The 16,022-nt window shown below is 35.0% G+C and overlaps 1 protein-coding gene across 2 annotated transcripts; it reads left to right on the forward strand.

The window, feature by feature from the left end:
• The first annotated feature begins 902 nt into the window (after positions 1-902).
• On the forward strand, positions 903-12,446 carry LOC133305097 (novel plant SNARE 13-like). Of its 2 annotated transcripts, none has more exons than XM_061505226.1 (10): positions 903-1,255; positions 2,995-3,087; positions 3,550-3,643; positions 4,595-4,632; positions 4,925-5,022; positions 11,122-11,201; positions 11,280-11,336; positions 11,425-11,517; positions 11,606-11,680; positions 11,981-12,446. In XM_061505226.1, exons 1-10 carry the CDS (start codon positions 1,179-1,181, stop codon positions 12,083-12,085), a joined length of 810 nt encoding a protein of 269 aa, XP_061361210.1. In that variant the 5' UTR covers positions 903-1,178; the 3' UTR covers positions 12,086-12,446. The 2 variants fall into 2 exon arrangements, with proteins under 2 accessions (XP_061361210.1, XP_061361211.1); XM_061505227.1 differs by having other exon boundaries at positions 904-1,259.
• The last annotated feature ends 3,576 nt before the right edge of the window (positions 12,447-16,022 follow it).

The raw sequence follows: 16,022 nt of genomic DNA on the forward strand, positions 1-16,022 counted from the left end.
TACTTTCAACCAAACGTAGATTTAGAAAACTTAAACCAATTTTTCCGATAATTTTTCAGCCTACCAAATAATTTTTTTTTTTACTTTCCTACCAAATTTATTTTTTCATCATTTTCCCATTAATCATATTTACTTAGTAAAATTTTTTTTCCCTCAAACAAACGTCCCGTAAAGGATTATCATGAAGCATGTTATTTAATATAAAATAATGATTTATCGGTTGATTATGGACGAGTTGTGTTTGTTGGCGCCTTCATTTTTAATTAATTTTGATAAGTATCATCTATGTTTTTAAAAATATAATACAAGTTACATATATTCTTAACATTATCACCATAATTATTGGATGCTGACTCATTTTGTTTTCTCCCTGTTACCTCTATCTAAATACTAATTTATCATTAAAGGTTTGACCACCCAGACAGACAGCACATTCACTTCAAAAGTTTGTGAAACATTTGGTACATATGTTTATGGGTTTATTGTTTCTCCTTCAAAAAGGATGGTCCTTTTAGATAAAAAGAGTGTGTTTTTTCAAATTTCAAATTATATATTTTTTCCTCCAATTTCTCTTCTCCAAATTTATTTTTTTATCTCTCTTAAAAGAATATAAGTGTGTATCATTTAAAAGGATACACACTTTTCCCTATGTTTATCATTAAATACAAAGTTTAGTGTATGCAATGTTAACATTTTTTAGTTCAATTAATATTAATTCTTTTTCACAATATCAAACAAAATATATATCGCGCGATAAGAATAAATTAATTGCGATGAAACTTTCCCTTGTTGTAATGTCATTGTGCCACGCTGATGCCGCCACTTTTTTTAATCTCGAACTAGTATATTCCACAATGTCAATGACAATTGAAACCTTATTATAATTCCAATTAAACCTAATTAATTGTTTATTAGCAGACAGCGATTCTCTCTCTTCTTTGTTCTGTTCTCTTTTGCTTCCATTTTCCCTCTGAATTCAATTCAAGTTAGTTGAATCCAAAATCTGCCACATTCTCTTCTGCGTCTCGATTCCTTCACTTTCTATCTTTCATTTTCCCCGGGAAAATCAATGGCTATGCATCCTGCGGAGAGCTTCGCCGAATCCACGAGCTAGGGTTTCTGCCGGAAGATCAATTCTCGCCGGGGTTTTGTAGGGGGAGACATAATCGCCGGCAACCATGGCCACCAACTTGCAGATGAGTCCTCAGGTGGAGCAGATCCACGGTGAAATCCGCGACAACTTTCGAGCACTTGCGTATGTGTGTCTGTCTTAACCATAACCCCTTCTTTATCAGATTCGATATTTTGATTCGAGATTTTGTTACCTGTCTTCGCATCTAATCTTAGATGATATGAATTTCACTTAGAAAGTAAAAACTTGTGTGGCTATGTTAATTATATTCATTTTATTGATCTTCTTAGTACCATGATTTTTTTATCCTTGAAATTTTGGTGGTTAATGTTGAAATATAATTCTGGCTAATATGAGTGGGTAATGGGTGTAGCATACTGATGTTTAGAATATTTCTGACTCGGTGTTCATATGGACTTCAGGCTTATTGATATTTGAGAATCTAGTTGTTTTATGGTTTATAAAGCTACACAGCTAGCTAGTGATCTGTTTAGAGTGTAAACGGAGGTAGCTCGTTGTGCTTTAGGGGAAACTATGTTGATACTTGGTGAAATGTGCATGAAAGGATATTAGTTGTACTTGAAGAAGCTCTGTCTTCAGTGCCACTTGATATACTTGGTCATGGTGATAAATGATAATAGTAGTGAACATCCTCTGTAGAAATGAGTACATTGTAAATGGACATAAGCTCAGACCAACAGGTGGTTGCTAGTATGTTGTGCTTGAAAGGTCAACCTTAGTGACTTATTGTCAATGGATAGTCAGATGACTCAGATTCAGTTGTTAGCATGAATATGCTCCCTTTTTCTCAACCAATGTGCATTATTTTGAGTCAGAATGAATATTTAGTGAACCCTTTATTTAAAATTCAAATCTTATGCTCCTACACTTAAATGTCACACTCGGTTTATTTATTATTTTTTTCACTTTCAATAGATACGTACAAATGTTCTCCCTCTGTCAACTTTATTTGTCTTTTGAGGTTGTTGCACAAGAACTAAGAGTTATTAAATATCTTCGATTATAAGCAAAAATAATTACATTTGGTGTTGTTGCCATATGACCTGGAGGTCACAGGTTTGATTCATGTAATCAGTCTCTTACAGTGCAAGGTAAAGCCGTCTACTATAGATAGACCCACACAATGGTCTTACCCTTTCATGGACCCTGTGCATAGTGGGAGCTTTATAGCACCAGGTTTTTACTACATATGTATATTTATCGGATAATATTTTTGATAGTTAAAATTAAAGATTAAGTGATATTATAAAATGTGAGAGCTCATGAAGAAAAGTAATTTATTGTGTTTACATTTCAACTAAATAAAACACATGGTGAAATATTGGTCACTACTTAGAGTTAGAGTACGAGTACCGTCATCATGAGAGAAACCTCATTATCTATTTGTCGGGACATTGTCTCATACTTAAGGTCATAAAATTTTACATAACTTATTCAGTTCACACAAGTAGTATACTGAAATTAATAGTTTTTAGGCCGATCTCTTCTCGTAGGAGCTGTGATATTACCTTAACATATATTTTCTGGTTATGACAAATGACAATGATTTATTTCCCATCTCTTGAAACGGAGTATAATTGTCTGGATTGCCTCTTTCACAGTGATGGGTTGATGGCTATTATTTAATCCTTCCTTTATTTATCTATATACAAGTGATGTATGGTTACTCGTACTTTTCTTGTACTTCAGTTCAGTCATGTATCCTTAGCTGGTGCCACATTGATGGTTATTAATTCCTGGAAAAGGAAAAGAAAGAAAGAATACTTAATTACTTTTTCTAAATAAATCTCATCTTTTAAGCATTTGTAGATATTTTTAACATATTCTCGTTTTGCAACCAGAAATGGCTTCCAGAGGCTGGATAAGATTAAAGATTCCAATAGACAAAGTAATCAGCTGGAAGAACTCACGGGGAAGATGAGGGAGTGCAAAAGGTAAGTCATGCATTTATGTAGTTGTAATCTGGGTATCTGTTGGTAGAACTGTAACTCTGAGTAAGATGGAAAATGCAGATTCCATTCAAAAAATCAACTTTGTACGTTTTTCTTTTCCTCATTGGTTGGCATGGTGGAGTTTGTTTTTTTAAACTAATTATCATAACTAAGAGGTCTATAATAGAACTTTACAATAAATCCCATGCCAACATCCCAGCTTTTGAATGATGATGATATGGGCAGCATATGACCTCATCAAAATTTGATATTTATTTTCTTGTTTATCATAGTAGCTATGTGCTTTCCAAACTTTTTCGTTGACAACTCACTTGCCTTTTGCCATGTGCCAGTCGTGAAGAAAGTAAATTTTCCTTTGATTTTGAAATATTTTACAATTTTCTTTTCAGTGCATTCCCTGCATTCATAAAATATGAGGCATCATGTTGATATCAATTGTTTCAGGTTGATAAAAGAGTTTGATCGTGAAATCAAAGATGAAGAGAGCAGAAATCCCCCAGAAGTGAACAAGCAACTCAATGATGAAAAACAATCAATGGTCAGTATCCGAAATGTGTATTTTTTTTATATGCTTATGTTGGGATTCTAGCTCTGCTTTGGAAGGGATGCAATATCTTCCATGTATTGTGAATTAAACATTCAAGCTTATCATGTTTTAACAACTTCATAAATAATTTGCATGGCTGAACGTGTCTCAAAGGCATTTTATTATCACTGTCAATGGGGCTTAAAAATTTCTTTTTCTTTTTTCAGAATATAGAGGTTGATAATTTTATAATAAAGATAAAAGCATTATAATACCAGTTGGCTTGGATTTTTTCTGAGTTATTTCCCACTTGAACGTTTTCTAAATATGTGGTGTTATAGAAATTTTGTGTGCCTCCTATTGAGAGGCAAGAGGGAGGGAGAAAGACTTTATATAAAGCATTCATTTGCAACTGAATTACAGAATATTTTCTGATGCAGAAGTACCCGTTAATGAGATCACTTTTTTAGGACAAACTTTGTAGTCTATGTATATCAGTTGCTTTAATTTTGTAGCATTCCTTTTATGTGACCAGACGTAGAATTTGTATATTGGTCATTTATCAGATTTAGAAGCTTACATCCCTTGTTTTGCATTACTTCCCAACGATGATGGTTTAAGCACTTTAGCGGTGGCTGAGACTATATTCATGGTCAATTTGTTTAAGTAATCAGTATTATATACTATGTTCCTTTTGGTCCTGCTTATCGATTGTTTGTTTCTCACATTGGTGTGCTAGTCAAGATCTTAAACATGTAAAAAGGCATGACAATTGACAATTAATATCTTGTTATAAACTAGAAATCCAATAATGTGATCTCCAGATGGTCGGCAAAAAGTCTGTCACTCTGTACATCGGAGGATTGTCCATATGCTTATACATAGTCGTACATTGCATATTTGCATCGCCTTGCACACAAACAGCTAATTCTTTATGTTTGCTCACATGCATTTTTCTTGCAGATCAAGGAACTAAACTCATATGTGGCATTGAGAAAAACGTAAGTTCATCCATATAACGTGTGTCTGCAGACTAAATAAAATTGTTTCTTTGACATACGGTTGGTACTTGGTCCTTGTGAAGGTTTTAGAACAAATTATATGATTAATACCAATTTTCCCTGTGAGCACAACTTCCAAAATCTTGATGAATGTTGACTATTGGCATTAGCATAACCAATAATTCAAACTTTAATTTCCCTCCATTTTTCATTTTTTACACCTAAATAAAATTATAATCTTTTTGGCTATTTGAAAGAAGAATTTATATTTTATTTCTTTGATGATTGGTAGGTATATGAATACCCTTGGTAATAAGAAAGTTGAACTCTTTGACATGGGAGCTGGAACAAGTGAATCTATAGCTGAAGAAAATGTTCAGTTGGCATCAGGTGAGCTACTTCTCCCTTGTTGAAAATTGAAATTATAGGGTTTTAGGTATAGTGGGAGAAAAAGGAGAGAATGGAGAGTTAATACTCTGAAATGGATATTGATCGGATGTGATATAAGCTATAAAGTACTAAATTACTAATCCCTATTTATTCTAATTAAAGACTCCCAATCCTAATTAAATAAGGAAACAAATCACCCTCAAGTTAAAGCTTACTAAGCTTTAAGCTTGTTAACAATGAACCCTTTAAAAAGGAAAAATAACCAAATAATATAATTTGGGCTCCACAAAATATGGCTAGAAAGACAATTTAGGGATGCTGGAGATGTTAGCGAGATGAGCATTATTGGAAAGATAACTTAGCAATATTGTTCAAATGATCGTAAGTCTAAAAAGCTAGCTAGAATGTTGCATGACCAAGAAAGAAAAACTTCTTTGGAATGATCATTAGCGAAAATTTTCTGGCAATTAATTATACTCAACAAGATATTAAGCTTCTCTAAATTCATTAAGAATAGTATTTGGAAGCTTCAAACCACTAGAGGACATAAGTGACCTAAAAAAATTGAAATTGAAAATTGATGCTAGTGTGCATCGCTGCCATGGAGAAGTCATTGCCAGCATGACTCGTAAGTGAGATAAGAGAAATCACCATCGATATGATTTACCACAGGAGGGTGGTATGAATCATAGCTAATTCATCACTCTATGACTCATTGGGAAGCTATGATGCACTGACACTTTAAAAAACCTGACGTGTTGTGTCCGACACTCCAACATGCGTTGTAGAGACTAATAAATAGGATTCAAAGGTTGCGTTGCGTTTTTAGTTTCAACTATTAGATTCGTTGGATTACGATTACCATTTTATTGAGTTTAATATAAATATTTGTGATATCTTATATTTCTTTGCAAAATTGATGGGTATTATAAGTCTAGCTTCATTTTTTATTAAATTATTGAATATTAAATATAATATACACTACAAAATTAAAAATGTTATTTAATATCAAAATGTGTCCTAACGTATCGAAATCAAACATTTTTTAAAATTAATAGTCGGAATGTCGTGTCGTGTCCCGTGTTTCATATCGGTGTCGATGCAACATAGTTGGGAAGTAAGAAGTCACCTGAATGATCATCAATGGGAAGAGAAAAGCATGACAAACATTGAATTGTTTGGGTCACCAAACAAATATATGTACAACAAGTAGAAGTAGGCTCTAGAATAGGGGTAAGTTGACATGGCTAGAGCATATGGGACAAAGATAGGGGTCTAGTTTGCATATAGGACAAAAGCTGGGGGTAGAGCGCATATGAGATAAAGACGACAAGGCAAACTGCATTTAGGACAGACCGGGGTCAAACACCTTCCAACTTTCTCCCTGTCAATGCTATCCTAGATAACACTTCCAAATGAATTTTGTGCACCAAATGTAGAGCGTTGATTCAGAGGGATTAGTTGTGATTGAAGCATAGTAGTCAATAGCGGCGCTATTGCGCTGCGAGCCACGCCAGATGCGCGTTGCGCAGCCCCACTGCAAGAAACTGCTCTGCTCTGCTCCGGAACGCCCAAAAAGCGGCCATTTGCAGACCATTCCTTCACTCCCTCTTCCTGTCGCACGACGCTGCCCCTTTCCTCTCTATTATCAATATGTGAGAAACATGTGTGGGTGAGAAAGAGTAAGAAGAGAAGATGCAGAATGTATGTATCCATTTTGGAGAAAGAGAGGAATGTCGTCGAGTCCTCTGCAAGCGAACCTGGTTATTGGAGAGAAAAGAGGAAGAGAGAAACGTCTTTTCCACTTTCCCACTTTCAAATAAATGTATCCACATGTTTCATATTTTTACTTTATGCTTTTTTTCTATTGTTTTAAATTTGCAGTTTAAAACTTTTTTCTATTATTTAAATTTAGAGTTTAAACTTTTAATATAATTAATAAGACCTGACAGTTAAATTTCTTTTTATAATTTAAAAAGTTATTATTATTTTAATAGTTAATTAAATTGTTAAATATTATTTAAATTGTTACTTAAATTATTTAATTTTTCTTAAATAAAAAGCTATTATGTTAAAAATTTTAAATTGTTAAATTGCTATTATGTTAAATTGTTACGTAAATTTTATTTAAATTGTTTTTAAAATTTTAAATTGGTAATAATTAATTCAATGATAGTTTTGATGGGAAGACTTGAAATTAATCATAGTTGAAATTGAAAAAGACCTGTAAATTATTTGAAACAATAAAATATTATTTCATTTTCGAAAAATAATGACTACATATGCATGCACATATTGGTAAATGGAAAATATTTTAGTTAAACCATATAATCAAAGGGATACACATTTAATAACATATAATTGTTACAAAAAAAAAAACATAATTAGAGCATTTCTTTATTATTAATGATTGTTTTTATTTTTTAGCATATATATGTGTGGTATATCTAGGTACTATTAATCTATTCTGCTATTTCCGCAATCGCAACCCGTTATAGCGCTATAGCATTTTTCAGGGTTAGCCGCAACAGGCCGCAATCCACTTTTAACTACTATGGATTGAAGCCATTTTTTGGCTAAAATAAAGGCTAGGTAAATTGGAAGGCCAAAAAACTCAATAGGGTTGTGACTTCAACAAACAAAATGACAACTACCCATGATGAGAATGAGATTACATCATCAACATCAACATCAACAACACCTTTATCCCAAATTAATTGGGGTCGGTGGTAGATGAACCCACATGAAAGATACAAAACGGTTGAAAAAAAGTAAAAAAAATAAAAAATAATAAATAAATAAATAAATAAATAAATAAAAATACACAAATAAAATAATAAAATAAAATAAATAAATAAATAAATAAATAAAAATACACAAATAAAATAATAAAATAAAATAAAATGAAATAAAAATATATGTATATATAAATAAATAAAAGTAAAAAAGAAAGGGACAAGAAGAAGTGGGGGAAATGAAGGGGAAAAGGACTAAAAAAGGACCATCTGGAACATAGGAATAACAGCGAGTTTAACCCTCCACCATACTTATAGCTTTTCTCCATTCCTTTCTAAGACATACTGTCCGCCAATCTATATCCCACTCCATTAAATCTTGTTTTACTACTTTCCCCCAAGTAAGCTTCGGCCTACCTCTGCCTCTTTTTGTGTTTAGCTCTTGGTAACAAACTTCTATTCTTACAGGAGCATCCATAGGTCTTCTCATCACGTGCCCAAACCACCTCAATCTATGTTCTCTCATCTTCTCGGCTACCGGTACTACTCCGACCTTTCGTCGAATATCTTCATTTCTTATCTTATCCATCCTTGTGTACCCACACATCCACCTTAACATCCTCATCTCTGCTACTCCCATCTTATGCTCATGTTGCCTATGTGCTGGCCAGCATTCCGCTCCATGATGAGAATGAGATTACAAACCACCAAAATGGAGTTAGGATGTGTTGACAAAGAGACTGATACTGGAGGCAAGACTAATGGTGGCAAAGGTGACGTGTATAGTTCCGACTAAAAGGTCGATATCAACAGCCCACTACCTAAACACTATCAATTGGAGGAGAGGAGGGAAGATCTTGAATGAGGACAATGAGGTGAGTCAAACAACGCTAGCAGCTACCAAAACGGTGGTCGAATGTGCACTCACTTTTAAAAAATGGAACAACAACTTGACAGGTGTGGTGGCCCATGTTGGCATAAGGAAGCTCCGATGGAGGAATGGCTTGGTGGGTTGGATGATCAAAGGCCGTTGAACATGGTGTGATTGGGGGGTGGAGTTGCCGCGCACACAATGGCTGAATTACATCAGCAGTAATGCGAAGGAGAAAGAAATGGGAATATGTCTATGTGAGAGATGGCTTTGACAACTATATCTGGTCTTTGATTTTAATTTGAAATCGTGTTTCAGTAAAGTGTTGCCTTGTAATTCTTGGTAGACGGCGCTATGGAGCTTGCTTATACTATTGAGAGAGAGAAAATACACTGAAATTTGTGCATCCCAACTATGCCAAGAGACTCAATATTTCTGTAACGAATATAATAAATACCGAGAAACAATTTTTCTAATTGTATATTTACAGGGATTAGTGTTTTTTATGTTGTAGGAGATAATTTTATCTCCTACTCCTACACATGCAGAAAAGTGTGTGGGGCTCATATTTTTTTTTTTCTCTTTTCTCTTCACATGGCACTTTTATGTGTGTGTAGAAGATAATTTTATTTCCTACGACATGAGAAACATTAATCTCATATTTACATGATACATTGAATCTAAACATAATAGTACCCATTTCTAATACCCCCCCCCCCCAAAGTTGTGCCATATAGTTTATATGCATTGAGCTTGTTGCAAAGATAACTTATACGAGGACCTCTTAAAGATTTGGTGAAAACAATCTCCCGAAACTGAAGCTCCTTAAGTTGTTGCTTTAGTCGAACGAGTTCGCAAGTGGTGGATGTTGTGACTTGGTATTTTGCTTCAGCACTTGATCTTGTCATTATGTTTTGTTTATTACTTTTTGAGGATATTAAGTTGCCTCCAATGAGAGCACATAATACCTACATGTCGGAGAACCGGTCTAATCGGCGTATGAACATGTGACAATCTCATTATGTCCTTTATCTTGATAAGTGAGACCTTTTGTTAGAGCTCCATTAATGTATTAAAAGATACAGATCACAGCATCTCAATGGCTTACACACAAGGAATTTAAAAACGGACTAACTGCACTCATTACAAAGAGATGTCTAGGTGAGGGATTATGAGGTAGTTTAGTTTTTGGCCCAGTTTTTTTTCTATATCTTCCTAGGTCTAATAGCAGCTTTTCTTATTGACATTATGAGTATTAATAGGCTTTTCACTCAACAAACATGTTTTCTCAAGGATGTTCATAGCATACTTCATGTATGAGATTATCATCCCCTACTTGGATTGTGCCAAAAAAACAAAACTTCCAAGGTAATAATGGTACAACTTTGCATAAGTGTCTTGGTCAACTCAGGGCACAAAGAGATGATGTCAAAGCAAGCGGAATGAAGCAGGCTGTGACTTGACCAATGGTTGGATGCGCGCTCGTGTGCCAAAAAAGGGAATGGTGGCCTGACAGGCTGGGGCAGTATGTGGCAGCTTTGTAGGCAGTGCTTCTTGGTTTGCTGGGTGAGCTGAAGCTGCCAGGACGATAATGGGGTCAACTAGTGGAGTTGACACAAACAATGGCAGACTTACACCAATAGTGGTGCAGAGAAGAGAGTAAAGACTGCCAAAAATGTGAACACGGCAAGTTGGTGGCGAGGTGGGGTCCAAAGCACGAATGGCAGCGTAAAGGGTCCACTAGGTATGCATGGTTTTAGAGTTGCCTCTCTTTTAGGCTTTAGATACCATGTTGAGATAGGGAAAAGAGAAGCTTGTGCTAAAAACCGTATGTCTCGATTACAACATGGACTCTATTTATAACGAATATTATAAATACAAAGATACAATTTTCCTAATTACTATTTACATGATACACAGAACCTAGACTCTTACACTAAAACTAGACATAATAAAAGATGTTTCTAACAAATACAATTATCCTTCTGTTTTAAAATTAATTTGTTTGTTATTTATACTTGACAATTATAATAGTCTCACACTGGCCTCAAATTTTATACTGGTCAGCTTAACATGATATGTTACGAAAGCTTGATTATAAGAAAATAGGTATAAAGGTTATATACCTGATTCATCAGAAGTTCAACATCGCATGATATGTCATGAACTCTTGTTTATAGGCAAATAGATACATATACTGATTCAATGGAAGTTGTATCAATATCAATGAGACGATGGAACACTTCTCCATATGAGTTGGAATTTTTTTTTCTTTTTTTTTGTGTTGTGTGTTTTCTGTTACAACCAGTCTTCACCGACTCATCCAGCATCTATTTTGCATGCTAATTTTTTGAGTGTCTTACATCAGGCGTCATCTTTGTTGGTGCATGATAGTTGATAGTTGGGGTTGGGACTTCCTCGGGAGGTTTTATGCTTTTGTGTAGTTAATGACAGATTTATCTCACCAAAATGCTCATTCGGAATGTCCTATAGAAATGTCAAATCAAGAACTTATCAATGCTGGGACCAAGACAATGGATGAAACTGATCAGGCTATTGAAAGATCTAAGCAGGTGACTCACTTCTGAATTGAAATGGGTTGTACATCAATGTCCCTGTACCTTTGATCTTAACTTTTGATTGATACGTAGGTTGTACATCAAACAGTTGAAGTAGGCACCCAAACTGCTGCCACCTTGAAGGGCCAAGTAAGTTTATTTGCACCAAGTATACTTTAAAAAAGGAAGAGTCTATCTGTTCACACACTTGACATTTGTCTATTATCAAATGGTGCAGACTGAACAGATGGGCCGTATTGTTAATGAGCTTGATTCAATTCAGTTTTCAATTAAGAAAGCCTCCCAGCTTGTGAAGGAGATTGGTAGACAGGTTTCTTCATTTTTCATTGTGTCTACGCACTTTTTACTTTCCTTCAAGCCTCTGTCGTGAAACTGAAGTGTCTTTACCCCGTTATCAGGTAGCTACTGATAAGTGCATCATGCTTCTTCTGTTGCTTATCGTCTGCGGTGTAATTGCCATTATTGTCGTGAAGGTATTATCTTCATTCCATCATTTAATCCGATGAACTTATGGTGGATATCTTTCCCTCTCAAGTAGTAATCTAACATTTCTGCTCCAAAGAACAATTTTTACATGAAACATTTTGAGTAGTTTATCTTTATTTTTGTATTACTTTCTATAACACCGAAGAAAATGGTGGGGGAGGTGCATAATGATCTGTACAAGTAAATTGCCTATTGAAATGCTCATATTTAATTACTTTGCCAACTGATTATGTAGTGCACAATGCTGACGCTATGAGCCTGTTTTAACTGGAACTGATATTTTGCAGATTGTGAATCCCAACAACAAAAATATTAGGGATATTCCAGGATTGGCGCCTCCAGCTCCAACCAGGAGGCTTCTGTATTTAAGGAGTGGAGAACATTTTGATTAATTCTAGAAGAATTTTTCCCGTCCAAATCTTACCAACCTGATTCTTGGTTTTCTTGTATGATGGGAAAGTCAGAGGAATGCTATGTGGGGGCATCTTTTGGATCTCTTCAATTAATTTTAATTAAAAATTTTCTTGCCTGAGCTGTGCATATTCTGTTTGTCGTTCCATGTATATCACACGAGCGCCTTTTACTTTGTTTTGAGTGTCATATTTCTTTATGTAACATTTCAAAAATGTTGTAGGGCTAGAAAGAAAATAATACTATACTGTGAGATCTTTGGTGTACATGTCCCATTATAAGGAGATTTATGTTGTTTTTAATTTTTCTCTTTTTTATTTGTAATCTATGCATATAATTCAATCTGTGTCTGATGGATTGGTTTTGTAAATTATATTTATTCTAAATTGCACTTGCAGCTGCTCATATTATTGTCTATTTTTCTGCACCATGAAGCCCTAGATAGGGATGATTGTCTACTTGTTGATACTTCAGGCTTTTTTCCTCTCTTTTTTCCCCTTTACATCTTTGTTTTTTTATTTTATTTTATTAAAATCAGTAATATCACGGAGTATTTATACATCTTTAACGAGTGGGATTATATCGGAAGCTTGCGGTAGTCATAAAAGATGTTAGCTTCATCACTTTCTCTCTTTCTCTCTCTTAACCAACAACGGCAATGAAAATGAAAATGGGTCAATTTGACCACTATAGGTAGTTTAAATGAAAACTGCCTAATTAATGCTTTTTGTAAAAGTAATAATTGAATGCGATCAAAGTGGCACTTTGAATATGCGAGATAAGTCTCGCACTTCATTTATACAAAACCATATATGTCTAACGCGACAGTCTAACATTGCAATCATACGGGATCCATAACACTCGCATTATCATAATACTAGACTTGTTTTGTTTTATGGTGATGCGGGACTAGTAGGGTCCCATATAATTACCATGCGGGACTAGCGGACTGCCACTAGACAAGGGGTCGTGTATTAACGAGGTATGAGACTTGTCTTGTAGGCGGAGCCACGAAAAAAAAAATCAGATAGTGCCAAAAACAAAAAACTCAAGGCGTGAGAGCTGGCCACGGAGCCAGATAGCTAAGGTGATTTGGCAATAAATCTGGATGAAACAATTTATAGCTAATGCTATTTCAAACATTTATCACCAGACACTTTCACATTAAAAGATGCTGATAAGTGATAGCTTTTCCAGCAGCTCAACTCAAGATTATGGTTATTATTTGTTAGTTTATTATGCATATTAATGTCATACACACACATGGTTTGCAAGTACATATTGTTCCTTCAAATTTAAAGAACCAAAATTTAATATGAAAATGTAAAAAGAAGAATACTCTTTGTGTTAATATACCACAATTACCAAAGCTGAGATGTTATTGATTTAAGAGCTAATGGGCTGCAATTCTATTTTTCAAGCCCATCTATTAACATTTTCCAAAGCAAAGAGGGAAGAAATAAAGGAATAGAAAAATAAGAGGAAAAGAAGTGGGCTGAACTTTGGCAATGCAAGTCAGAAGCCCAGTTGAAGGAACAAAAAGAAAAGAAAAAGAAAGAAGTAAGAAAGAAAGCTAAGACAGCGTTGCACATTTTGGAAAACCAACTTCCAAGTAGTCGAACCCTAGCTCCTCACCATTCGAACCTCCCAATCAGTCCACCAAACCCACAAATCAAACCAGCCACACATAAAGAAGAATCTCTTTTTATTTTGCGAATCTGAGGCAGTTACGGGTTGATGGTGCGAAGCGAGTGTGGAGTGGAAAGGTGCACATGCTTTGATTGATCTCATCGTGTGAGAGGAGCCACGTGGAAGATGATCCAAGGGTTTTCAGAGCTATTGCATGCAGAGGAGATGATATAAAAGGAGTAAGGGACCTTCTGCTGTAAGGGGTCTTCTTCTTCTTCTCCATTTTTCTTTTTTTTTATTTTTTTATTTTCTGGTACTGTAAATAGATGCTACTTTGTTTTGATTAGAGCTTGTCAGCACAGTACCGAGGCTATTCTGGTGAATAGGACTCGGGCTGTGTTTTACGTTTTCTGCACTTTAGTTCGTCAGTAATTTTTCATTTTCATTTTGCTGTTTTTGTAGCTCAACCCTTATGGGTATGAGCTAAACTTTTTAAGGTTGGGTCTAGGTTACCCGAACCTCAATAATGGATGTTTGTTAATTACTTTTGTTAAACTTTGATTCTCAGTTGTTTAATGTCATGCCTAGTATTTAAATATTCTGTCTTTGAGGCCTGATGGTAGATGTTGTGTTAGGAAGTAGTCATCGAGAGGTGACTAATTCTGGAAATGAATTAAGCACGTGGACTTGATTGTGAGAGCATTCAAGGGTTGTCACTTAGGGATAAGGGCAGCCACCATGTAACTTTGGACTTGTGATTCAAGAGTCCTCACTTCATTTAGCACAGGGATGTGTGAATGAAAGTTGTGGATAAAATGATTTTAAGGGATTAAAATCAACAAGAAGTGATCCGTTAATTGGGAATTAATTTTTAGTAATCTGTAATTAACATTCATTCCATTGCTGTTGGGAAAGGTAACCGAAGCTCAACCTGAATTTTCAACCTATTTTTCACCAACTCAGATTTCTTTTCATTTGATTTCTAATACTTCAATTATAGTACTGTTTACTAATTTTTTTATATAAAAATATTTTCATATCAGACACTCAAATTGCTTTCCTTCCATTTTCCACCCTTTAGTTCAAGAAATCAATTCTGAAAATACTAAAAAAACAGAGTCATTGGTCAGTAATATTTTAACTTAGTCTTGTGATTACTTCATTTTTATTTTTACTCTTTTTAGATTAGATTCAGTTTTAGCAATTGCAAATTTTAGTTAAGTTAAAAATGCCAAAGATCCTTGTGTGGGAACAATATCAGGGTCTCAAAAACGCCATATATTACTTGTTGTCACGTATACTTGCGCGCTCACTTACATAACTGTCAGCAAGGCAACAATACACACACATGGTTTGCAAGTACATGTTGTTCCTTGAAATTTAAAGAACCAGACCCTTAGCAGCTCACACACATGTTAATTAATCCCCTAACATGGATATATTAGTTCAACAGACAATACAATACTCACTATATGATTTTATTTTTCCAATCAACCAAATTGAGAAGCTATTAATCAAACATAACAATAAAAGTGAGCTAAAAAATGAAAATTACCTCCTCTGAAACACGGATACGCGATTCTTGGAGAAATTTGCGTATCGGACACCGACACGTTCGGACACGCAATCAACTTTTTGGGACACGTTGACTAATGGGACACACGAATTTGACCGAATCCGACACGCGGTCAACGATGTGGACACGTTTTGATATTTTTTTTTTGTAAAAAAGAAATAAAATTACAATTAAAAAAAATATTTAATAAAAATTAAAAACTACATAAGGACGAGTTCAAACGCTGGTTTATTGAAGCTGTTCTTCTCTTCGTCGTCGGCTGCTGGTCTTCCCTTCTTTTTATTATTAGCCTCGTCGTCGGACCTCAGTACTGGCTCCGGTGCCGGAGGATTCAAGAAAACGAAAAACGTCCTTGCTGTCACTACTGTTGCTTCGCGGGTTCATCTCTCGCCGGAATCTCAACTGCTTCGAGAATCCCGTGGAGTTGCTCTACTTACACCTCTCGTTATGGGAAGCCTCAACCAGCTCTACCACCTCCAACGTCGACGATGTTGTTTTTCCATCCTTTAATTCCGAGGGAAAACTATTTCGCTTCTCGACGAAGAGCTTTGATGCTCTCCGGCAAGTATACCGATCGCACAAGTAATATAGAAAGTAAGTAGAGTATCGTCTCCACAGGGATTGTAAACCAAGTACTACAATAACCAGTCCCCTTAAGTTGGAAAACTCGATTTGTTGTTTGGAAAAATTGCGAATTGATTTTGAGTAACAAT

Source organism: Gastrolobium bilobum, unplaced genomic scaffold (assembly GCF_033153095.1).
Source record: "Gastrolobium bilobum isolate Gb01-03AN ecotype WA unplaced genomic scaffold, APGP_CSIRO_Gbil_v1 utg38165, whole genome shotgun sequence".
Lineage (NCBI taxonomy): Eukaryota > Viridiplantae > Streptophyta > Magnoliopsida > Fabales > Fabaceae > Gastrolobium > Gastrolobium bilobum.

Bases quoted from the DNA above. Each gene is read 5' to 3' on its own strand.
- LOC133305097 (XM_061505226.1), top strand. From the start codon at position 1,179: ATGGCCACCAACTTGCAGATGAGTCCTCAGGTGGAGCAGATCCACGGT. The intron at 1,256-2,994 runs GTATGTGTGTCT...TTTTGCAACCAG, and splicing joins GACAACTTTCGAGCACTTGC to AAATGGCTTCCAGAGGCTGG. The intron at 11,681-11,980 runs GTATTATCTTCA...GATATTTTGCAG, and splicing joins TTGCCATTATTGTCGTGAAG to ATTGTGAATCCCAACAACAA.